This window comes from Microcaecilia unicolor, chromosome 7, assembly GCF_901765095.1.
Source record: "Microcaecilia unicolor chromosome 7, aMicUni1.1, whole genome shotgun sequence".
NCBI classification, from domain to species: Eukaryota; Metazoa; Chordata; class Amphibia; order Gymnophiona; family Siphonopidae; genus Microcaecilia; species Microcaecilia unicolor.
In genome coordinates this window covers 146,341,764-146,367,826 of record NC_044037.1, presented here as the reverse complement: position 1 = coordinate 146,367,826, position 26,063 = coordinate 146,341,764, and the positions used below count along the sequence as shown (strand labels likewise).

The window sequence follows — 26,063 nt, the reverse complement described above, 5'->3', positions numbered from 1 at the left end:
CAGAGACAGGGCTGGAGGCCGTCCTGCCACAAGAATTCAGGCAGGAGGAGCATCCAGTACTGTTTTTGAGTAAGAAGTTGTCCCCGGCCGAACGACGCTATGCGGTCATAGAGAGGGAATGCCTAGCGGTTAAGTGGGCCATGGAGGCTTTAAAATATTACCTACAGGGTCGCCATTTTACTCTTATAACAGACCATGCCCCATTAAAATGGCTACAACTGATGTGGGGCCAAAATAGCCGGCTTACTAGGTGGTATTTGGCCTTACAGGCTTTTTCCTTCACAGTGCAACATCGGATGGGGAAGCTCCACGGGAATGCCGATGCCCTGTCACGAATTGCAGGCCCTCTGGAGGGTCCTCAGCGGTTCTCCGGGGGTCGTAATTTCTTGATGGAGGGGATGTGTGACAAGGCTACAGCCCAGATGTATAGAATGAAGCAGCAAAACCCTAAACTACATCTATCAGAAGTCATTGCAGGAGGGAAAGTAGAGGGTGATCACGAAAGAAGGGAATGCATTTCCAGTCCCAACAGGGGGAGCCCTGGGGATAGGCAAGCTGACCAAATACTATCTCCGACCACAAGAGGGAGGAAAAATGAAGGAGCCCAGTTCCCCTGGAACCGCAATCAGTATATCATGCCGCCCACCTGTACTAGAGAGGGGTGGGGTGAGAACCAGAAGGAGGATTGGATGGATTGTATGGAAGAGGGGGTTAATCAGGCTGAGCAGGGGTAAGAAACCTCAGTGGAATGGGAGCTTGAGAGCACTGAGGAGCGCAGCACCTGAAGGTTTGCAAACCTACATTGTTTGGAATTTATTTTGGTTTAAACCCTGCTTAAATAGGGAAGCCTGCTTTCTTTTGTGGGACCTGTTTGCTTTGGGAGAAACCCTGACTGTTGGAAAGTTTGCTGGGGAGAATTACAAACCTGTTTCCCAAACTGAAACCTGATTATTTTGAGAAACTCTGTTGAATTTGAAAGGCTTGTTTATGAAGGGGGGGAAATCCTGCTTTGGGGGCAATTACTGTTTGTTTGCTAGTGATTTTGACAACAAGGAGGGATTTCAAAAGGACTATTGCCTCCCCCTCAGGGAAGGGGGCACAGACTTTGTGTTTAGTGGGCTGATGTACTAAGCAAGGCAGAACAGCCCTGCCTGAGAAGCCCTAACCCAGGGCTCTGGAGTGAAGATTTGGTCATTAACCTGAGAAATAAAGGAATGTTTTGAAGTATCCCCTGGTGGCAGTTTGTGAAGATCTGGCTATTCGCGGGAGGCGGCTTCCTCCCCCGTACTGGAGCAGCGGGCCCGTTTACAAGTGTCATCAGCAAATTTAATTACCTCACTAGTTATTTCCATCTCTAGATCATTTATAAATATGTTATAAAGCAGCGGTCCCAGTACAGACCCCTGGGGAACCCCACTATCTAACCTTTTCCATTGAGAATACTGACCATTTAACCCTACTCTCTGTTTTATAGAGCATAAAACAAAGAATCATAATGCCTCTTTATTGCTCCATGGTGAGATTGCACCTTGTGTGCAATTCTGGTTACCTCATCTTAAGAAAGATATGTTGGAGTAGAAAAGGTAACAGAAAAAGCAACCAAAATAATTAAAGTGATGGAATAATTCTCATACATAAGGAATGCCTAAAGAAGTTAGGAATCTTCAGCTTGAGCAAAAAAATGTCTGAAGGGAGCTATGATAGAGTTCTATAAAATTCCAAATAGAGTGGAACAGTTAAACACGATTTGATTTTTACTCTTGTCAAAAAGTTCAAAGACTAGGGGACACTCCATGAAGTTATATAGTAGCACCTTTAAAACATATAGGAGAAAATGTTTTTTTGAGTAAACATATAGTTGAGCTCTGGAACTCATTTCCAGAGCAAGGGGTAAAAGTAGTTAGTGTTGCTGGGTTTGGAAAAATTCCTGGAGTAAAAGTCTATAAACCATTAGGTAGGTGGATTCGGGTAAAGCAACTGCTTATCCCTGAGGTTTGGACCAGTTCAAAGAATTGTGGAGCTCTGAGCCACCTTTTGTATTGGCAGCCCTCTCCTCACAACTGCCTTACAGCTATATCGGCTCCCAACCAGCCATCTTCCCCCCACCTGCCCACATTTCCTGCCTTTCAGCCAGCCAACCAGCATCCCTCCCCTATCCAGCTGCATATATCAACTCACCCCAGGTTCAATGGGGACAGGAGTGATTCCCACTCACTCCTGCCCTAGTGGCTGCCGCCTTCAAAATGGTGCCCCTGCCACTTAGCTGATTCCACTAGTGATTTGAAGCTGCCATATAAGGCAGCCACCAGAGAGTATAATCACTCCTGCCCTGTCATCTCTGGGAACTATCTCCTTCTCTCACCCCTAGCTATCCCATTTCCTGTCACACTCTTTCCCCAGCTTCCTATTCCATTCATCTTACATCTTACATCACAGCAACCGAAATGACAGGGACCTGGGGTAAGGAAGAAGCGATATGGATCACCTTAAAAAGAGATGATAGAACCTCTGTCCACGTGGGTGTTGTCTACAGACCTCCAACACAATTGGAAGAATTAGATAAAGACCTGATCGCAGATAATCAAAAGTTGGGAAAGAAGAGAGAGCGAGGTGCTGTTGCTGGGAGATTTCAATCTGCCGGATGTAGATTGGAAGGTTCCGTCTGCGGAATCGGAAAGAAGTAGAGAGATTGTGGATGCTTTCCAAAGTGCTCTGCTCAGACAAATGGTCATGGAACCCACGAGGGAGGGAGCCACGCTGTATCTGGTGCTCACAAATGCGGATAGTGTGTCAAATGTCCGAGTGGGTGCCCACCTGGGCGGCAGTGACCATCAAACGGTTTGGTTTGATATGACGGCTGAAGAGGAGGGTGGCCACTCAAAACTCAAAGTCCTGGATTTCAAGCATGCTGACTTTAGTAAATGGGGGAATACCTAATGAAGGAGCTGATGGGCTGGGAGAACGTACGAGAAGTGGAAGGACAGTGGTCCAGGCTGAAAGAAGCTATAAATAGGGCCACAAACCTTTATGTAACGAAACTAAATAAAAGTAAGAGAAAAAGGAAACCGCTATGGTTCTCCAAGCAAGTGGCTGAGAAAATAAAGGCTAAAGAGTTTGCATTCCAGAAATACAGAAAAACTCAAGACGAGGAACACGGGGAGGAATACCGGAGGAAACTGAAAGAAGCCAAGAGAGAGGTACGTCTGGCGAAAGCGGAAGAACAAATGGCTAGGAAGGTAAGGAGGGGTGACAAAAATTTCTTCAGGTATATTAGTGAAAGGAGAATGACTAAAAAGGGAATTGTGAGACTAAAAGATACTGCAAACCGCTATGTAGATAATGATGAAGAAAAGGCAAATTTGATAAATAGATACTTTTGTTCTGTTTTTACTGAAGAAAATCCGGGAGAAGGACCACGATGGACTGGCAAAAGTTCATTTGAGAATGGAGTGGATATAGCACCGTTCATGGAAGAGAGTGTGTATCAACAACTAGAAAAACTAAAGGTGGACAAAGCCATGGGACCGGATGGGATCCACCCCAGGATATTGAGGGAGCTCAGAGAGGTTCTGGCGGGTCCTCTTAAATATTTGTTTAATAAATCCTTAGAAATGGGAGAGGTTCCGAGGGATTGGAGAACGGCGGAGGTGGTCCCTCTTCACAAAAGTGGTGAGGGGGAAGAAGCTGGAAACTACAGGCCGGTAAGCCTCACTTCGATTATTGGAAAAGTAATGGAAGCGATGCTGAAGGAAAGGATAGTGAATTTCCTGGAAGAAAATGAGTTGCAAGATCCGAGACAACATGGTTTTACCAAAGGGAAATCGTGCCAAACGAATCTCATTGAATTCTTTGATTGGGTGACTGGAGAATTGAACCGTGGACATGCTATAGACGTATTCTACTTAGATTTCAGCAAGGCTTTTGACACGGTTCCCCACAGGAGGCTCTTAAATAAACTGGATGGGCTGAAGATAGGACCCAAAGTGGTGAACTGGATTAGGAACTGGTTGACGGACAGGCGCAAGAAGGTGGTGGTGAATGGAGTTCACTCGGAGGAGGGAAAGGTGAGTAGTGGAGTGCCTCAGGGATCAGTGCTGGGGCCAATTCTGTTCAATATATTTGTGAGTGACATTGCTGAAGGGTTAGAAGGTAAAGTTTGCCTATTTGCGGATGATACTAAGATTTGTAACACAGTGGACACCCCGGAGGGAGTGGAAAACATGAAAAAGGATCTGAAAAAGCTAGAAGAATGGTCTAAGGTTTGGCAATTAAAATTCAATGCGAAGAAATGCAAAGTGATGCACTTAGGGAGTAGAAATCCAAGAGAGGCATATGTGTTAGGCGGTGAGAGTCTGCTAGGTACGGATGGGGAGAGGGATCTTGGGGTGATAGTATCTGAGGATCTGAAGGCGATGAAACAGTGTGACAAGGCGGTGGCCATAGCCAGAATGTTACTAGGCTGTATAGAGAGAGGTGTGACCAGCAGAAGAAAAGAGGTGTCGATGCCCCTGTACAAGTCATTGGTGAGGCCCCACCTGGAGTATTGTGCTCAGTTTTGGAGGCCGTATCTTGCTAAGGATGTAAAAAGAATTGAAGCGGTGCAAAGAAAAGCTACGAGGATGGTATGGGATTTGCGTTACAAGACGTATGAGGAGAGACTTGCGGACCTGAACATGTATACCCTGGAGGAAAGGAGAAACAGGGGTGATATGATACAGATGTTCAAAGATTTGAAAGGTATTAATCCGCAAACAAACCTTTTCCAGAGATGGGAAGGCGGTAGAACGAGAGGGCATGAAATGAGATTGAAGGGGGGGGGCAGACTCAAGAAAAATGTCAGGAAGTATTTTTTCACGGAGAGGGTGGTGGATACTTGGAAAGCCCTCCCGCGGGAGGTGGTGGAGATGAAAATGGTAACGGAATTCAAACATGCGTGGGATAAACATAAAGGAATCCTGTGCAGAAGGAATGGATCCTCAGGAGCTTAGCCTAGAATGGGTGGCAGAGCTGGTGGTTGGGAGGCGGGGCTAGTGCTGGGCAGACTTATACGGTCTGTGCCAGAGCCGGTGGTGGGAGGCAGGGATAGTGCTGGACAGACTTATACGGTCTGTGCCAGAGCTGGTGGTGGGAGGCGGGACTGGTAGTTGGGAGGCGGGGATAGTGCTGGGCAGACTTAAAAAAGGTGCCAGAGCTGGTGGTGGGAGGCAGGACTGGTAGTTGGGAGGCGAGGATAGTGCTGGGCAGACTTATATGGTCTGTGCCAGAGCTGGTGGTTGGGAGGCGGGGTTGGTGGTTGGGAGGCGGGGATAGGGCTGGCCAGACTTATACGGTCTGTGCACTGAAGAGGACAGTACAAATAAAAAAGTAGCACATATGAATTTCTCTTCTTGGGCAGACTGGATGGACCGTGCAGGTCTTTTTCTGCCGTCATCTACTATGTTTACTCCCAGATACCGCCTTTCTAACCCTCCTCTCACTTATCTCCTTGACACTCCTGCCCATGGCCTCCCGACATATGATTCCACCATTCCCAGTATATCCTCTCCCTCCATCCTTGTAGCCCAGCATCTTCTCTCTCCCCAATTACACCCTTGTAGCCTAACATCTCCCTGTCCCTTTGTTTCCAGCACCCAGCATCTCCCTGTCCCATCTATCTTGCCTCCCTGTCTCTCCTCCCCATGGTCCAGCATCTCTTTCTCTTTTCCCTCCTTCCCTCCCTACCTCTGCGATCCAGCATCTCTCCCTCTCTCTTCCCTCCTTCCCTTTGTCTAGCATCTCTTCCTCTCTCTTTCCTTCCTCCTTTTGTCCAGCATCTTATCTCTCTATCCCACCCTCCCTTTCACCCCAGGGTCCAGCATCTCTTCCTCTGCCCTCAGTCCAACATCTCTTCCTCTCTCTCGTCCCTCCCTCCCCACTCCTGTGACCAAACATCTCTCTCTCTCTCTCCCTCCCTCCTTTCCCTTCTCCTCTGCATGTACAGCTCATCCTCTCTTCCTCCACTCCACCCGAGAGATCCAGCCCTCCCTCCCTCACCTGGTCCAGCAATCTGAACCTCCCAGGCACCGGTGGAAGAGGCCAGACATGCACCTCTGATAGCAGTGAGATTCCAAATGCAGGAGAGGGTGTGTCCAATATGGCTCTCATGTGCACAGTGGATCCTTTTTTTGTACTCCATTATATGAACCTTGCCACATACCCAGATCCTGCTCAATATAGATCATGCTCATTTGCAAGGTGACACTGCCTGTTGGAGTTAATATATATATATATATTTATTTATGTTATTACCGCCTTTTTGAAGGAATTCACTCAAGGTAGTGTACAGCAAGAATAAGTCAAACATAAGCAATAGACAATTTCAGCAGTAAAAACATTCAAACAACAGTACAAAGTATGACTTGGAGGGGCATTTTCGAAAGGTCGTCCAAGTATGAATTAGGGCGCCCTCTTGAAGTCGGCCAAAATCAGGTAGGTATAATGGAAAATAGTATGGACGTCCTTAGACTTTCCATTATCGCTGTTGAAAACACCCAAATCAGGGACGCCCAAAGTATAGGAAAAAGGACGCCTTTAGACATTCCATTATCGCAGTTGGAAACGCCCAAATCAGGGATGCCCAAAGTATAGGAAAAATACTGCAACCTAAGGACGGCGGCCCTGTAATAGGGACGTCCTTCGGCCATTCTGTGAGAAACACGTCCTTATTACTGTACATTATACTTCTCAATGTACTTCTGGAACATGCAGCTATTGTAAATATAAGGAACATACATATTTTATTGTATATATATGAAGAGGTTCGCATACTTGATAATGATCCATATAAGGAAGCCTCCGCATGTGTGGTTACGTACTCATCCAGATAAGGCCCCGCACGCGTGACAATGGTCCATTGACGTCCATGCGTGACAGCCATCCATGTGTGGAGCCATTATGTATACCAGAACGTGCACGTACTGACCCATCCATATATGGGATGGTGGTCCGTATATGGACCTGTGCATGTAAGGACGTCCATCACGCATGGGCGTCCATATAAGGTGATGCACGCTTTCCAACTGTTATTCACTGAGAAACATAGCTATGAGAAGTGAGCCAAATTTCAGCAAAGCTGAAATTGTATACTTGGTGCAGCTGTGCATCAAGCACAGACGAATCCTTTTCAGGCACCACCACCAATTGCCCCCCAGGATTCTCTCCATCGAAGCCTGGGGTGAGATAAGGGACAGGTTGGAAAGGTAAGTGTTTGTTCCCCCCCCCCCCCCCCCCCCCCCCCCTAGGCTATCAGAGCCCCTTCCTTTAGCTACACATATAAGAGCTCCCTCAGCAGTGCAAGCACAAACTGTAGTCTGCATTGAAGGATAATCAGTGATATGTGCATATGCACATTCATTAATAGAATCTCTGTACTAGAAAGGAAAAACATTCCCACATCCCTACAATACTGCTGTCCTGTTCCGATGGTTGGTGAGCCCTTAGGTTCCCTGAGGCCTGGCAAGACCTCCGAGGACCGCCGCGCACCCCGAATCTTCACCCGCGGCGACCGCCGTTCACCAAGGGTTGAGCCCCCAGCTGCAGGCGGCCAGCAGGACTGCTGGAACCGCGGGGTGACGGTCGGCTTGGCTGGTAGTCAGCAACTCAGTCTCTAAAGGGCAGCTAGCAAGGACGGCTAGCGCAGAAAAGGAACACAGTCTCTGGAGGGGGCTAGCAAGGACGGCTAGCTGGAAGAGGAACACAGTCCCTGGAGGTGGCTAGCAAGGACGGCTAGCTTGAAGAGGACACCGTCTCTGAAGGTGGCTAGCAAGGACGGCTAGCTGAAGAGGACACAGTCTCTGGAGGTGGCTAGCAAGGACGGCTAGCTGGAAGGACACAGTCTCTGAAGGTGGCTAGCAAGGACGGCTCGCTGAAGAGGACACAGTCTCTGAAGGTGGCTAGCAAGGACGGCTAGCTGAAGAGGACACAGTCTCTGAAGGTGGCTAGCAAGGACGGCTAGCTGGAAGGACACAGTCTCTGAAGGTGGCTAGCAAGGACGGCTAGCTGAAGAGGAACACAGTCCCTGGAGGTGGCTAGCAAGGACGGCTAGCTGAAGAGGAACACAGTCCCTGGAGGTGGCTAGCAAGGACGGCTAGCTTGAAGAGGACACCGTCTCTGAAGGTGGCTAGCAAGGACGGCTAGCTGAAGAGGACACAGTCTCTGAAGGTGGCTAGCAAGGACGGCTAGCTGAAGAGGACACAGTCTCTGGAGGTGGCTAGCAAGGACGGCTAGCTGGAAGGACACAGTCTCTGAAGGTGGCTAGCCTTCCGATCCACTGTGGGGGCTTCTGACGAACGAAACGGAAGCACTGGTCTGTTTCCGTTTCGTTGTTTAAATCCCCCGCCCGTCCATCCCCTTGAAGCAGCTGGAGCCAATCACCCCGGCCTAGGCAGGCAAGGGAGGCCTGGATTGGCCAGCGTGCCCGGCGGGCGGGGTCTCCTGGTCCGCGAGTAGGCGGGGCTGGCTCGCTGGTCCGCTCCAGCGAGGGAGACGACGACGCCGGCGCCGCCATCTTGGCCGGCGTATCCCCTTCTCCGTGGCCGGCGCTCGCTCCAGCGGATCGCTGGCCTCGGAGCGGCCCGCGGCAGCGTCGGCCCCGTCGGCGGCTCGTCTTCGCCGCCCCGGATCCCGCGGCCTCCGTCGGTCTTCGCCCCCCGCTGGGGGCCCCCAGGTAAGGGCCCGGGACGGGACAGTATCCTCCCCGGATGCCCCCTTTTCCCTGGGCCCGGGTTTGGAAGGATACCGGGCGTGGAAGGCTTTGACCAATTTTGGAGCATGTACATTCGCAGCGGGCTCCCAGGAGTTGTCTTCGGGGCCAAAATTCTTCCAGGACAATAAGTAATATAGCTTTCCTCGCTGTCTTTTTGCATCCAGGACTTCGTGCACTTCAAACTCTGGATCGGGATCTGCTTCTAGATTTTCGGTTTCCTGCCGTTGAGGATGCCATCGAGACCCTCGGAAACTCTTCAATAAGGAAACATGGAATGCGTTATGCACCCGCAGGGTACTAGGTAGCCGCAACCGATATGTCACAGCTCCAAGTCGGGATTGGATTGCAAAGGGTCCGATGTACCGAGGTCCCAATCTACGGGAGGGCACCCGAAGCCGGAGGTATTTCGTGCTTAACCATACCTTCTGCCCTGGTTGCAAGACGGGAGCGGTTTTCCGATGCCGATCTGCGAAGATCTTGTATTGGGTGGCTGCCTTCTGCAGTTGTTCTCGGGCCGTTTCCCAGACTCTTTGCAGATCTGCCAGAGTTTCATTAACCATGGGGGTCGGAGATCCAGACGGGAACGGTGCTGGAAGTCGAGGCTGTCGTCCATACACCAAGAAGAATGGAGAGTCTCCCGAAGCCGAGTGGACACTGTGGTTATATGCAAACTCGGCCCAAGGGAGTAGGGAGACCCAGTTATCTTGGCGTTTGTTAACAAATGCTCGTAGGAACCCTTTAACGTTTGGTTCGTCCTCTCGACCATGCCATTGGTTTGGGGATGGTATGCGGATGAGAAATGGGTTTTCACCCCCAATGCAGTACACAAGGCCCTCCAGAAACGCGAGGTGAATTGGGGGCCTCGGTCACTAATAATCCGAAGAGGCAGCCCATGAAGTCGAAAAATGTGTTGGATGAAGAGTTGAGCTAATGCGACCGCCGAAGGAAGTCCCGGCAAGGGAACGAAATGGGCCATTCGGGAAAAACGGTCAATTACCACCCAAATCACCGTATGTCCCCGGGAACTGGGAAGGTCGGTGATAAAATCCATGGAAAGCTCCGTCCAGGGCCCTGTCGGTACGGACAGTGGTTGTAGCTTCCCCATGGGGGTCCCGATCACCGGTTTGATCCGGGCGCACACAGGACAGGTGGTGACAAATTGAAGAATGTCCCGCCTCATCTGAGGCCATTGATACTGTCTGGTAATGAGACGCAGAGTCTTTTGATACCCAAAATGTCCCGCCCATCTGGACGAATGCCCCCATTGCATTACCTTCGCTCGCTCAGCGGCCAGCACTAGTTCTCTCGTAGGAGCCACGGCCGCGCTGAGGCATGCCGGATCCAACATGGAATGGGTCTCCTTAGTCTCATCTCATGGTTTCCAGTATCATCTCTATGCTGATGACACCCAACTGTATCTCTCCACACCAGACATCACCGCGGAGACCCAGGCAAAGGTATCGGCCTGCTTATCCGACATTGCTGCCTGGATGTCCAACCGCCACCTGAAACTGAACATGTCCAAGACCGAGCTTATCGTCTTTCCACCAAAACCCACTTCTCCTCTTCCTCCACTTTCTATCTCAGTTGATAACACCCTCATCCTCCCCGTCTCATCTGCCCGCAACCTCGGAGTCATCTTTGACTCCTCTCTCTCCTTCTCTGCGCATATCCAGCAGATAGCCAAGACCTGTCGCTTCTTCCTCTTTAACATCAGCAAAATTCGCCCTTTCCTCTCTGAACACACCACCCGAACTCTCGTCCACGCTCTCATTACCTCTCGCCTGGACTACTGCAACTTACTCCTCACCGGCCTCCCACTTAGCCATCTATCCCCCCTTCAGTCTGTTCAGAACTCTGCTGCACGTCTCATATTCCGCCAGAACCGATATACTCATATCACCCCTCTCCTCAGGTCACTTCACTGGCTTCCGATCAGATACCGCATTCAATTCAAGCTTCTCCTTCTTACCTACAAATGCACTCAGTCTGCTGCCCCTCACTACCTCTCTACCCTCATCTCCCCTTACGTTCCCGCCCGTAACCTCCGTTCACAGGATAAATCCCTCCTCTCAGTACCCTTCTCCACCACCGCCAACTCCAGGCTCCGCTCATTCTGCCTCGCCTCACCCTATGCTTGGAACAACCTTCCTGAACCCTTACGCCAAGCCCCCTCCCTGCCCGTCTTCAAGTCTTTGCTTAAAGCCCACCTCTTCAATGCTGCGTTCGGCACCTAACCCTTACCGTTCAGTGAATCCAGACTGCCCCAATTTGACTGCCCCTATCGGACCGACCGTTCACTTGTCTATTAGATTGTAAGCTCTTTGAGCAGGGACTGTCTCTCTTTGTTAAATTGTACAGCGCTGCGTAACCCTAGTAGCGCTCTAGAAATGTTAAGTAGTAGTAGTAGTAGTAGTCTCCTCTGGAATCTCAAATGCTTTGGAGAGGGAATCCGCAGGGGTATTTTGAGCAGCCGCCCGAAAAACTAATTGAAAATGAAATCTGGCGAAAAACAATGACCACCGGGCTTGTCGGGGATTGAGCCGTTGAGCCTCTTGTAGATACAGTAGATTCTTGTGGTCAGTGATCACTGTGAATCGATGTTCCGCTCCCTCCAGCAGATATCTCCATTCCTGCAGGGCTAATTTCAATGCTAGGAGCTCTCTGTCCCCTACTGTATAATTACATTCCGCCGGGGAGAATCTACGAGAGAAGAAAGAGCAAGGCTGGCGCCGGCCCTTAGAATTCACTTGCGAGAGGACCGCCCCAGCTCCCAACGCGGACGCATCCACTTCCACAATAAAGGGCTTGTCTGGATCCGGGGCTAACAAAATGGACGCTGAGTTGAATGCCTCCTTTACCTGGCGAAAAGCCACCTGTGCCTCGGGCGGCCAGTCCCGGACCTTCGCGTTTTTTCTAGTGAGCGCTGTCAACGGCGCCGTCAGTTGTGAATACTGGGGAATAAACTGGCGATAGTAGTTCGCGAATCCCAAAAAACGTTGCAGTGCTTTCAATCCCAGCGGTTGTGGCCATTCTCGAATTGCCCGGAGTTTGTCCGGTTCCATCTGTAGCCCCCCGGGTAACAGAATGTGTCCCAAAAATGGTAACGACCTCTGGTGAAAAGCGCACTTGCTGAGCTTAGCAAACAGGCGGTATTGTTGTAACCGCTGCAGCACTGCGCGAACATGACCCACATGTTCCGCGGGGTTTTGGGAAAACACCAAGATGTCGTCCAGATAAACAATTACCGTGGAGTTCAGCAAATCCTCGAGCACAAAATTAATAAGTCGCTGAAACACCGCAGGGGCATTACATAGGCCAAATGGCATCACCCGATACTCGAAATGTCCCTCGTGGGTGTTAAAAGCCGTCTTCCATTCGGCCCCTCGCCGGATCCGCACTAAGTTGTAGGCCCCCCGTAAGTCCAACTTGGTAAACATCTGGGCTCCTTGCAGCCTGTCAAAGAGTTCGAGAATGAGCGGAAGAGGAAAGCGATCCTTTACCGTGATGGCATTTAACCCCCGATAATCGATACAGGGCCTCAAGGAGCCATCCTTCTTAGTAACAAAAAAGAATCCGGCCCCGGCCGGAGACGTAGAGGGCCGGATGAAACCTCTTCGCAGATTCTCCCGGATGTACTCCTGCATCGCCTTGGACTCCCCTCGGGACAGGGTATACAGTCGGCCCCGCGGTGGCATGGTATCTGCCATCAAGTTAATGGCACAGTCAAACAACCGATGAGGCGGTAGAACTTCCGCCTCCACTGGACAAAACACATCTGCAAAGTCCCTATAGTCCATGGGCAGGGAGCCCAGCTCTATCCGCGCCCCCCCGGGCGTACTAGTAAATGCGGGGCAGCTGCCGGTCCGGCCCTTACAACAGTTCTCCCGACAGGAACTGCCCCAAGCTTGGATAGTTCCCTTGGTCCAGTCAATAACAGGGCTATGACTCCGTAGCCAGGGCAATCCTAGAACCACTGGATGAATGGTCCGGGATAGTACCAGGAATTGGACTTCTTCCCGGTGATCCTCCCCCACCTGCAATTCCAAAAAGGAGGTGATCTCCGTGACCGGCTGTGGTAATGTAGTTCCCTGGATGGAGGTGATTTGCAGCGCCGGCCGCCGCGGGAGCGTGGGCCAGCCCATCTGTTGTAGCAGTTCGTACCCGATGAAGTTGCCCCCCGACCCAGAGTCCACAAGGGCCCGGGTCTGGATAGCGGTCTCGTGCCACCGTAGAATTACTGGCAGTGTGATCAAGGAATCCGGTAGGGGAGCGGAATGCCCCAAGACCCCTCCCCTCAAGGTGCCTTGGGGGAGACGTTTCCCGCCCGGGCGGGACAGGCTCGAATAAAGTGTCCGGCCTCACCACAATAGAGGCACAGTCCGTCCCACAAGCGTTTTTTCCTGTCGGAAGGGGCCAGTCGTTGACGGCCCATCACCATCGGCTCCTCCCCATTCTCCTTGGAGTCCCGGTTCCCACGGCGAGGAGACGGCCCCTTAGTAGTCCGGGACGTTCCCCGTGCCCACTTCTGCCGTTCCGCCCGGGCTCTTGCTCGCTCCTGGAACCGGGTATCTACGCGGATACAGAGCGAAATCAGGGCGTCCAGTTGGCCTGGGACCTCTCGCCCTGCCAATTCGTCCTTGATTCGTTCTTGTAACCCTTCCGTAAAGATGGCCATTAAGGACTCCGGGTTCCAACGGAGCTCCGTGGCTAAAGTCCGGAAACGAATGGCATAATCGGCCACCGTTCCCTCACCCTGATGAATTCTCAGCAGTTCCGATGCCACGGAAGATGGTCTCCCAGGAAGGTCGAACACCATACGGAACCGGCTCTGAAATTCACTATAGTCATCCAAGATGGGGTCCTGTTGCTCGTTAAGTGGGGCCACCCAGGCCAGGGCCTTCCCTTCACATAAGCCCATGATATATCCCACTTTACTTTGGTCCGAAGCAAATGTCTCCGGTTGCATCCGGAAGGCCAAGTTGCACTGATTGAGGAACCCCCGGCAACCTCCGGGGGCCCCATTATATCGCGCCGGCTCAGGGAACCGAGGTCCCGTGCGGAACCCTCCCGAACGGGGAGCCGCTGCGGCCCCCTGGACCACAGCGGCCTGGTTCTGTACCTGAAGCGTAGAAAGTTGAGAGCATACGTTCTGGAGCGCCCCCGACAGGGCGTTCAGCTGCTCCTGCTGCTGCTGAAGTACCTTGGCCAGGTCCCGTAGATCGGGCTGCGTAGGCGAGCTCATGGCTTCCGTTTCCTGTCCTGTTCCGATGGTTGGTGAGCCATTAGGTTCCCTGAGGCCTGGCAAGACCTCCGAGGACCGCCGCGCACCCCGAATCTTCACCCGCGGCGACCGCCGTTCACCGAGGGTTGAGCCCCCAGCTGCAGGCGGCCAGCAGGACTGCTGGAACCGCGGGGTGACGGTCGGCTTGGCTGGTAGTCAGCAACTCAGTCTCTAAAGGGCAGCTAGCAAGGACGGCTAGCGCAGAAAAGGAACACAGTCTCTGAAGGTGGCTAGCAAGGACGGCTAGCTGGAAGGACACAGTCTCTGAAGGTGGCTAGCAAGGACGGCTAGCTGAAGAGGAACACAGTCCCTGGAGGTGGCTAGCAAGGACGGCTAGCTTGAAGAGGACACAGTCTCTGAAGGTGGCTAGCAAGGACGGCTAGCTGAAGAGGACACAGTCTCTGGAGGTGGCTAGCAAGGACGGCTAGCTGAAGAGGACACAGTCTCTGAAGGTGGCTAGCAAGGACGGCTAGCTGGAAGGACACAGTCTCTGAAGGTGGCTAGCCTTCCGATCCACTGTGGGGGCTTCTGACGAACGAAACGGAAGCACTGGTCTGTTTCCGTTTCGTTGTTTAAATCCCCCGCCCGTCCATCCCCTTGAAGCAGCTGGAGCCAATCCCCCCGGCCTAGGCAGGCAAGGGAGGCCTGGATTGGCCAGCGTGCCCGGCGGGCGGGGTCTCCTGGTCCATGCGCTAATCTGGCGCGAGTAGGCAAACAAAGCAGTACAATTTACAATTTTATGGCTTATAATGGGCTAGAAAGCCCAGATCTCTGTTAAGTCCTGTCTGGTGGGTGTCAAAATATTTAATCATTCTGACTTCAAAGGTCTTACGTTCCTGTATTGTTTTTTTATTTTTTTTATTTAAATTTTCATATGTTTTTACATGATTAACATGTTTCTGTAACACATTGCATATCTTTGAATACATACTACTGAGGAAATCTTCACATACAAATTTTCCATATATCAAATTATACAATTCCTTAGACCACAACCAAAATTATACAAGAAGGGGGAGGGGTGATCAGGACATTAGGAGATCCATAAAGAAAGGAAAAAAAAAAGAAAGGCTATATGGCCTGACCTGAACATTCCCATTAATTCTGCAATAATCAGTGTGATAACATTCATATTACTCTTTAGGTTTAGTGGTTAGCTTTTTCATTTCTAAAAAAGCTTTAAGATGTTCTGGGTCATAGAATATATATTTTATACCCATATATTTAATCAGACATTTATGCAAGCAAATATGTTGCCCCCAAAGCTCGGGTTTCCTCTCGAAAAGTCAAGAATTTTTTCCTCCAATCTTGAGTTGTCTTACAGACGTCAGGATATACCCAAATTCTTTGACCACAAAAAATTTTCAAAGAGTTCCTGAAATATAACTTCAATACCGAATTTAAGTCCTGCTCAAAGACAAAAGATACTAAAAGAGTTCTACGCTGCTCTATTTCAGAAAATGATGTTTCTAATATCAATGAAATATCAAAAGGTTCTTGTATAGCTTGCTGATCTAAAGGTAGTCTCTTCAGGTGATCCAATTTATCATCACTATCCCCAGGTTCAGCTTGCACAGGCATCGGCAAATAATACGTTTTATTTAAAGGGGGTATAGCTGAGGCCGGAAACAACAAAATATCTTGTAAATACTTTTTAAACATTTCCGTAGAGCTTACATTTTTTACCCAGGGAAAGTTTAACAGTCTCAGATTCAGTCGTCTATTACAATTTTCAAATTGTTCTATCTTCCTATGTATAATAGTTTTGTCTGCAATCAAAGATTCAGTTGTTGTTTTTAAACTTCTTGTTGAATTTGTTCCATTTGAGACGCTGTCTCCTGCTTAGTCTTTTCAAAAGAACAGGTTAGAGAATCAATCTTACTCACGAGCTGAGAGGTCTCCCGAGCTGATTTCAAAACAGTCTGGTTCAATCCCTGTAATGCCTGTCAAATCACCTGAAGAGTAATCTCCGTGGGAGGATTTCCTTCCAAAGTTGTTCCCTCGGCGTTCTGGAAAGAGTCGACGCCATGAGAGATTTGACCCTGAACGACTTCCGTACGGGTCTGAATCTCCTCACTCTGTTCTAGAGACGCTGGGCACGAAGGTCGATTATTTGGCGGCGATAGTGATGTTTCTAGGTCCGAGAGGACCGAGGCTCCTCCTTCGATCCTCAGCTCGGAATCGCACGCCTTGGTAGTTGGAATGAGCGTGGTGAATCGTTCTATCGACTGCTGAGATGAAGAGGAAGTTCGGGCCACTGGCGTTTGGCCTTTCACTAGCCCCTTTCTTTTTGTATGGGGCATTTTGGAAAACGAAAAAGGTAAGGAATCACCAGCAGTTCCGACACAACCGACCAACACAAACGCTCAGGTCGCCATCTTGACACGCCCCCCGTCCCACGTTCCTGTATTGTTTTAAAGTTACCTTTCAGGATTCTTACTGTGAAATCACTAGTACAGTGTTCTGTTTTTGTAAAGTGTTGCCCAACAAGTGTGGCATCCTGGCTGGCAATGGCGTTTTTCATGTGATGTCTATGTAAGTTAAATCTTGTTTTTAGCATCTGACTTGTTTCTCCAATATAGCATCCTTGGTCACATTTTTTACACTGGATGATGCATACCACATTGGAAGATGAGCATGTGAAGGATTCCTTTATGTTGAATGTTTTTCCTTTATGAATGACTGTGGGGTCCTGTGAGATGTTTTGGCATAGTTTGCAGCTGGATATATTGCAAGGATGTGTGCCATTCTCTTCTTTTTGAGTCTGTGTTGGGAGCTTACTTCTAATTAGCTTGTGTTTTAAGTTGGGTGGCTGTCTGAAAGTTAAGAAACCAGTATAAAACTGCAATATTCAGTGTCTTCAGCCTTGTGAAAAAGTTAAATAGTAATACACTACTGTAAGGATAAAGCAGCAATTTAAAACCATTTCCAACTTTTAACCTTTGGCTGGGTACACCTACCTGCTCTATGGCGACTATTTTTATCCAGGTTCTTCCAGTTTGAATTGCCAGGAAGATTGACCTCGGTGGTGAATTCTTGCCCTGGTGGTGATGTGGTTTCTCCCTGCTGTTGCAGAATGTGATGGAACATAGCAGCAAGGTCTGCTTCAGCAATCAGAGATTCCTTTTGAGAGGCATCCTTTCCTTGGCCCACAAGTTTGGAGAAAGACTAAGAGGAAATGCATGGTAATTAAAACACAATACTATCTGGGAGTGAGTGGGAATCTGTGTTAGCTTTTTTAGCTGCCCATCTTTCCCTTTTGTCTATTAGAGTAAAATCAGAAACATACTCCTTGCTTCTCCCTCAGAGAAAGAAATCAGATATAGAGCTTTTGCTTATACTCCAGGGAGAGAGAAATCAGAGTGACACGTTTTTCTTTAACTGATAATTATTTTTTTTATCCTTTTCAAAATCATATTACCAACTATTTTCAAAATTAGTAAATGTGGAGGGGCATAATCGAACGGGGCGCCCAAGTTTTCCTGAGGGCGTCCTCACAGGACGGCTCCATGAAGGGGCGGGGAAACCCGTATTATCGAAACAAGATGAGCGGCCATCTTTCTTTTTGATAATACGGTCAGGGACACCCAAATCTCAACATTTAGGTCGACCTTATAGATGGTCGTCCCTAGAGATGGTCGTCCCCGATTTTCGGCGATAATGGAAACCGAGGACACCCATCTCAGAATACCAAATCCAAGCCATTTGGTCGTGGGAGAAACCAGCATTCATAGTGCACTGGTCTCCCTCACATGCCAGGACACCAACCAGGCACCCTAGGGGGCACTGCAGTGGACTTCAGAAAAAGCTCCCAGGTGCATAGCTCCCTTACCTTGTGTGCTGAACCCCCCAACCCCCCCCCCAAAAAAAAACTACTCGCCACAACTGTACACCACTACCGTAGCCCTTGGGGATGAAGGGGGGCACCTAGATGTGGATACAGTGGGTTTGTGGTGGGTTTTGGAGGGCTCACATTTACCACCACAAGTATAACAGGTAAGGGGGGATGGGCCTGGGTCCGCCTGCTTGAAGTGCACTGCAGTAACCCACTAAAACTGCTCCAGGGACAGCATACTGCTGTCATGGAGCTGGGTATGGTATTTGAGTCTGGCATAGAGGCTGGAAAAATATTTTGTTAGGGTGGGAGGGGGTTAGTGACCACTGGGGGAGTAGGGGGAGGTCATCCCTGATTCCCTCCAGTGGTCATCTGGTCATTTAGGGCACATTTTTGTGGCTTGGTCGTAAAAAAAAGAACCAAGTAAAGCCAGGGGACGCCCTTCTTTTTTCCATTATCGGCCAACGACGCCCATGTGTTAAGCACACCCTAATCCTGCCTTCGCGACGCTTCCGACATGCCCCGTGAACTTTGGTCGTCACCGTGACGGAAAGCAGTGAGGACATCTAAAATCAGCTTTCGATTATGCCAATTTGGGCGACCCTGGGAGAAGGACGCCCATCTCCCGATTTGTGTCAAAAGATGGGCGCCCTTCTCTTTCGAAAATAAGCCTGATAGTGTTCTTCTTCAAACTTTGTGAACAATATTCTGTACCCTCCATTCCTTCTAATGTACATTTCTAGATGTTCTTGTAAATACAGTCCACAAATGCAATGGAGAAAAAACAGAATTTGAAACATTTCTTGACAGCTGCCCCTGACCTGAAGATAAATAGTAACACTTATCTGTAATTTCACACACTGATACTTAATGAAATGAACCAATGAAAATATTATTTTACTTTCTAGATTTTGATACCACTCTAACATTTTTTTCACATATATACATCTTACTATCTCCATTTTTTACAAATCTGAACTTAATCTCTTGACATTCATCCTTTTGTGCATTTCAACTATCAAGTACTGCAGCCTTTCGGAGTATACTGGAAATGCAGACATATCACTCATGATATTTTTATTGATGTGACCAGGGGCAGTTCTATAATTAGGCCAACTGAGACAGAAGCCTTAGGAAGCATTTTTCAGGAAGTGGCATCTTGCTGCTGACTGGCCTGCCTGCTCGCAAGCTTCTAACCCCTTCCTCTGAATCCATATCTCTCTCTCCCTTCAGCTACCACCTCAATCCTCCCAGGCCAACATTTTTCCTTCCACCCCCCAACCCGAAGACTACCTTGATTTATGCAGAGAGAAGACATGGGGGCCAGCAGCAGGGCAGTGTATTTGAGTCACTGCTGCCACTGGTGACTTTTGGAATGCAAATCAAGGTAGACACAGGGGAATGGAGTTGAGAAAAGAATGGGGAGATGCCAGATCACTGGCTGGGGAGGGGGTAGTGAGGAGAGGGGAGAGAGAGTATGTAAGTGAGTGATGTTGGAGAACGGGAGGCAGAGAGGGAGAAATATATCACTTCTGGAGGGGAAGGAGGGAGAAATGTTGGACTCGGGATTAGAAAGGAGGGAGAGATGGATTTGGGGAGGGGGCAGAAGGGGGGGAGGAAGGGACAATGTCAGGAGAGGGGGTATAGAAGGGATAGAGGGAGAGATGTTGGATAGGGTAGGAGGTTGTAGAGGGAGGGAGAAATTGATGATGGATTTAAGGGAGGTGTGGCGGAAAAAAGAGAGAGAGAGAGATGTCAGACTCTGTGAAGGTGTGGCAGAAGGGAGAGAGAGAGAGATGTCGGACTTGGGGGAAAGGGAGAGATGTTGGACTTGAGGGAGGGAACGGAAGGGGTAAGGGACATGGATTCGGGGGAGGGAGTGAAGGGGGAAAGGGTGGAGGCAGAAAAGAAGAGATGGACTCAAGGGAGGGTAGAAAGGGAAGAGGGAGAGATGGATTTTGGGGGCAGAAGGGCTGAGGGAGGGATGTCAGATGGGAAAAGGGCAGAAGGGATAAGAGATATCGGACTGGGGGATCAGGTGAAAGGGATGAGGAAGAGATATCAGACTAGGGGAGGGGTGGAAGGAAGGGAAGGAGAGATGTCAGACTTGAGGGAGGAGGATGGTAGGGAAGGAAGGAAGGAAGGAAGGAAGGAAGGAAGGAAGGAAGGAAGGAAGGAAGGAGAGATGTCGGAAAGGGCAGGCAGAAGGAAGAGAAGGCTTCAAGTACATAAGTACATAAGTAATGCCATACTGGGAAAAGACCAAGGGTCCATCGAGCCCAGCATCCTGTCCTCGACAGCGGCCAGTCCAGGCCAAGGGCACCTGGCAAGCTTCCCAAACGTACAAACATTCTATACATGTTATTCCTGGAATTTTGGAGTTTTCCAAGTCCGTTTAGTAGCGGTTTATGGACTTGTCCTTTAGGAAACCGTCCAACCCCTTTTTAAACTCTGCTAAGCTAACCGCCTTCACCACTTTCTCCGGCAACGAATTCCAGAGTTTAATTACACGTTGGGTGAAGAAAAATTTTCTCCGATTTGTTTTAAATTTACTACACTGTAGTTTCATCGCATGCCCCCTAGTCCTAGTATTTTTGGAAAGCGTGAACACACGCTTCACATCCACCTGTTCCACTCCACTCATTATTTTATATACCTCTATCATGTCTCCCCTCAGCCGTCTCTTCTCCAAGCTGTATAGCCCTAGCCTCCTTAGTCTTTCTTCATAGGGAAGTCGTCCCATCCCCACTATCATTTTAGTCGCCCTTCGCTGCACCTTTTCCAATTCTACTATATCTTTCTTGAGATGCGGCGACCAGAATTGAACACAATACTCAAGGTGCGGTCGCACCATGGAGCGATACAACGGCATTATAACATCCTCACACCTGTTTTCCATACCTTTCCTGATAATACCCAACATTCTATTCGCTTTCTTAGCCGCAGCAGCACACTGAGCAGAAGGTTTCAGTGTGTTATCGACGACGACACCCAGATCCCTTTCTTGGTCCGTAACTCCTAACGTGGAACCTTGCATGACGTAGCTATAATTCGGGTTCTTTTTTCCCACATGCATCACCTTGCACTTGCTCACATTAAACATCATCTGCCATTTAGCCGCCCAGTCTCCCAGTCTCGTAAGGTCCTCTTGTAATTTTTCACAATCCTGTCGCGATTTAACGACTTTGAATAACTTTGTGTCATCAGCAAATTTAATTACCTCGCTAGTTACTCCCATCTCTAAATCATTTATAAATATATTAAAAAGCAGTGGTCCTAGCACGGACCCCTGAGGAACCCCACTAACTACCCTTCTCCATTGTGAATACTGCCCATTTAACCCCACTCTCTGTTTCCTATCCTTCAACCAGTTTTTAATCCACAATAGGACATTTCCTCCTATCCCATGACCCTCCAATTTCCTCTGTAGCCTTTCATGAGGTACCTTGTCAAACGCCTTTTGAAAATCCAGATACACAATATCAACCGACTCCCCTTTGTCCACATGTTTGTTCACTCCTTCAAAGAATTGAAGTAAATTGGTCAGGCAAGATTTCCCCACACAAAAGCCATGCTGACTTGGTCTCAGTAATCCATGTCCTCGGATGTGCTCTGTAATTTTGTTTTTGATAATAGCCTCTACCATTTTCCCCGGCACCGACGTCAGACTCACCGGTCTATAATTTCCCGGATCTCCCCTGGAGCCTTTTTTAAAAATGGGCGTTACATTGGCCACCCTCCAATCTTCCGGTACCACGCTCGATTTTAAGGATAAGTTGCATATCACTAGCAGTAGCTCCGCAAGCTCGTTTTTCAGTTCTATCAGTACTCTAGGATGAATACCATCCGGTCCAGGAGATTTGCTACTCTTCAGTTTGCCAAACTGCCCCATTACGTCCTCCAGGTTTACCGTGAAGTCAGTAAGTTTCTCCGACTCGTCCGCTTGAAATACCATTTCCGACACCGGTATCCCACCCAAATCTTCCTCGGTGAAGACCGAAGCAAAGAATTCATTCAGTCTCTCCGCTACGTCTTTGTCTTCCTTGATCGCCCCTTTTACCCCTCGGTCATCCAGCGGCCCAACCGATTCTTTTGCCGGCTTCCTGCTTTTAATATACCGAAAAAAATTTTTACTATGTTTTTTTGCCTCTAATGCTATCTTTTTTTCATACTCCCTCTTGGCCTTCTTAATCTGCGCCTTGCATTTGCTTTGACACTCCTTATGCTGTTTCTTGTTATTTTCAGACGGTTCCTTCTTCCATTTTCTGAAGGCGTTTCTTTTAGCCCTAATAGCTTCCTTCACCTCACTTTTCAACCAGGCCGGGTGTCTTTTGTACTTCCGTCTTTCTTTTCTAATTCGCGGAATATGTATGGCCTGGGCCTCCAGGATGGTATTTTTGAACAGCGTCCATGCCTGTTGTACAGTTTTTACTCTCTCAGTTGCCCCCCTAAGTTTTTTTTTTACCGTTCTTCTCATTTTATCATAGTCTCCTTTTTTAAAGTTAAACGCTAACGTATTTGACTTTCTGTGTACAGTTACTTCAAGGTTGATGTCAAAACTGATCATATTATGGTCACTGTTATCAAGCGGCCCCAGTACCATAACGTCCCTCACCAGATCATGTGCTCCACTAAGGTCCAAGTCTAGAATTTTTCCTTCTCTCGTCGGCTCCTGCACCAGTTGCTCCATAAAGCTGTCCTTGATTTCATCAAGGAATTGTATCTCTGTAGCATGTCCCGATGTTACATTTACCCAGTCTATATTTGGATAATTGAAGTCACCCATTATTATCACATTGCCCATTTTGTTCGCGTCTCTGATTTCTTTTATCATTTCTGTGCCTACCTGCTCATCCTGGCGAGGTGGACGGTAGTACACTCCTATCACCATTTATTTCCCTTTTATACATGGAATTTCAACCCACAGTGATTCAAAGGTGTGATTTGTGTCCTGCTGAATTTGTAATCTATCTGAGTCAAGGCTCTCTTTAATATACAATGCTACCCCTCCACCAGTCCAGTCTACCCTATCATTACGATATACTTTGTACCCCGGTATGACAGTGTCCCACTGGTTATCCTCCTTCCACCAGGTCTCAGTAATGCCTATTATATCCAATTTTTCATTTAGTGCAATATATTCCAACTCTCCCATCTTATTTCTTAGACTCCTAGCATTTGCAGAGTATGTTTGTTGTTCTTATTTGCATGATGCTTAGTACCTGACACTATTGATTTGACATCTTTTGTCTGATCTTTAGTTGTATTTAAGGGCACCTGGCCTACCACGGTCTGTTGTGCAACTTCACAATCCAGAAACCCTATCTTCCCTGTTTGTGAGGTATCTTTGCAAGATACCTTTTCCCGAACCATGCGCTTTTGAGCGACTGTCGGCCTTCCCCCCATTTCTAGTTTAAAAGCTGCTCTATCTCCTTTTTAAATGCCGACGCCAGCAGCCTGGTCCCACCCTGGTTAAGGTGGAGCCCATCCTTTCGGAATAGGCTCCCCCTTCCCCAGAATGTTGCCCAGTTCCTAACAAATCTAATTTGGGGTGAGGAGAGAAAGAGAGAGAGGGAAGAGATGCTGGGCTACAATTGTGAAGTGGGGGATAGGAAGGGAAGATGCTAGGAATTATGGATTCATGTGGAAAAGGCCATGAGAGGGTTCTCAAGATGAGAGGAGGATAGTGGTTATAGAGGGTAGAAAAGTGGTAATGGAGAGTAGATGAAAGATAAAAAGGTAAGAAGAGCCTGGAAATGAGTGATATGGGAAATGTGAGAGCTAGGGAATGAAAGAATTTGCGCAGAATTCTGTATTTGCTGTTCTACCCCCATATTCATGGAAGCATTGTTATATATATTTAGTATGAGTATTATTTGTATTCAGTTGCATTGTCTGTGTACTAGGGCTGCTATCCCTATAGCTTGCAATTTCCTGTGATTGACTCCTTGTGAACATTCCCTATTGGCTCTTAGTTCTGGACCAGGGTCAGCCCTCTCGCTTCTTCTGGGGGCTATGAAAGAGAGTCCAGTCTTCCCAGTATATCTTTGTGATCAGCAGCTGTTCTAGCGGCTGATCCCTCTCTTAATCTGCTGTGATTCCATCAAGATTCTTTACCACATTTATTACCCTTGAGTATTACAGCTTTTCCTCTGGCTGAGGTTCTGGGCATCTCTCTGCATCTTTCTGCAAACAGATATGGACTCTGTTTGCAGAAAGTTACAATTCTTTCTAAGCAACTGAACTGTAAGTTGATTTTCTTTGTTTGCTATGACTACTACATTATAGGACAGTTGGATTAAGAATTGAAAGTCTACTGATAAAGCCTTTACTTGGGAGTAGTTTATGCTAGCTGTTGAAGCTTTATGGCCACACTTTGCCTAGAACAGCACAGCGAAGAATCTTGGAGTTCTCCAGTGAAATTGTAATGGACATTTTCAAAGTATCACACGTGTGAATAACAGAGAATGTTTCAGCTTAAGTGCAAGTTGCATATAGAGTAATTACAAGCACTACATCAGCAAATCCTTATTGTGAAAGTAAAACAGAGTTAAAAGTGCATTGCTTTAAAAGCTCCTAGTGTGTGACCTCAAGAGAAAATTGAATTGTGAACGGTATAAGTCTTGCAAGAGAACTGTGCAGTGTTTATCTCAGCACCTTAAAGGAAAGCACATAGCCATTAAATCAGCTCTTTGTACAGAGTGAATGTAACAGTTGTGGATACATATATAATTACCTCTGATGTCTCAGACCTCTTTCTAAGCTGGAAAGTTTGTCAAAGTAAATTGCATTGCCTTGAAAGAATTTTGTGGTGCCAATCTGGGTGGACTGTTAAAGTGAAGCCTGCTGACACTTGCTGCTTGAGAGTTATAGAAGTCAGTTCTGGTACAAAGAGGGCTTCAAGGATGCAAGTATATCCAGTTGTCCAAGAAGTGTTTCTTCCAAGTAGTTATCAGAGCTGTGAATTCATAAGCTTTAGCAGACAGCCTTGGAGCCATACAGGGGCATGGCGAAGGGGCGGGGAAACCCGTATTATCGAAACAAGATAGGCGTCCATCTTTTCTTTCGATAATACGGTCGTGGACGCCCAAATCTTGACATTTAGGTTGTCCCTAGAGATGGTCGTCCTTAGACTTGGTCATTTCTGATTTTCGGTGATAATAGAAACTAAGGATGCCCATCTCAGAAATGACCAAATGCAAGCCGTTGGTCGTGGGAGGAACCAGCATTTGTAGTGCACTGGTCCCCTGACATGCCAGGACACCAACCAGGCACCCTAGGGGGCACTGCAGTGGACTTCAGAAAAAGCTCCGAGGTACATAGCTCCCTCACCTTGTGTGCTCAGCCCCCAACCCCCCGCCCCCCCCCACCCCCCCCCCCCCCCCCGGCAAAACCCAATCCCCACAACTGTTACACGACTATCATAGCCCTTAGGGATGAAGGGTGGGCACCTAGATGTGGGTACAGTGGGTTCTGGTATGTTTTGAAGGGCTCACATTTACCACCACAAGTGTAACAGGTAGAAGGGGGGATGGGCATGGGTCCACCTGCCTGAAGTGCACTGCACCCACTAAAACTGCTCCAGGGACCTGCATACTGCTGTCATGGAGCTGGGTATGATATTTGAGGCTGGCATAGAGGCTCACAAAAAATATTTTAAAAATTGTTTTGAGGGTGGGAGGGGGTTAGTAACCACTGGGGGAGTAAGGGGAGGTCATCCTTGATTCCTTCCAGTGGTCATCTGGTCAGTTCGAGCACCTTTTTGTGGCTTGGTCGTAAGAAAAAAAGGACCAGGTAAAGTCATCTAAGTGTTCATCAGGGACGCCCTGTTTTTTTCCATTATGGGTCGAGGACGCCCATGTGTTAGGCATGCCCAAGTCTCACCTTCGCTATGCCTCCGACACACTCCAGGGAACTTTGGTCATCCCCGCGATGGAAAGCAGTTGGGGACGCCCAAAATCGGCTTTAGATTATGCCGATTTGGGTGACCCTGTGAGAAGGACGGCCATCTCAGAAACAACCAAATCCAAGCCATTTGGTCATGGAAGGAGCCAGCATTCGTAGTACACTGGTCTCACTGACATGCCAGGACACCAACCGGGCACCCTAGGGGGCACTGCAGTGGACTTCACAAATTGCTCCCAGGTACATAGCTCCCTTATCTTCAGCCAGATGCACTAACTGAATGGAAAAAGCCCTTC

The 26,063-nt window shown here is 48.5% G+C and overlaps 1 protein-coding gene across 1 annotated transcript in view; it reads right to left on the bottom strand.

Moving 5' to 3' along the window:
- MLPH (melanophilin) overlaps positions 1-26,063 on the bottom strand; it is a 643,600-nt gene that overhangs the window by 308,717 nt on the left and 308,820 nt on the right. Inside the window, exon 6 of the mRNA XM_030209662.1 lies at positions 16,988-17,195. Coding sequence (XP_030065522.1) covers positions 16,988-17,195 — 208 coding nt within the window. The remainder of the gene's footprint in view (positions 1-16,987; positions 17,196-26,063) is intronic.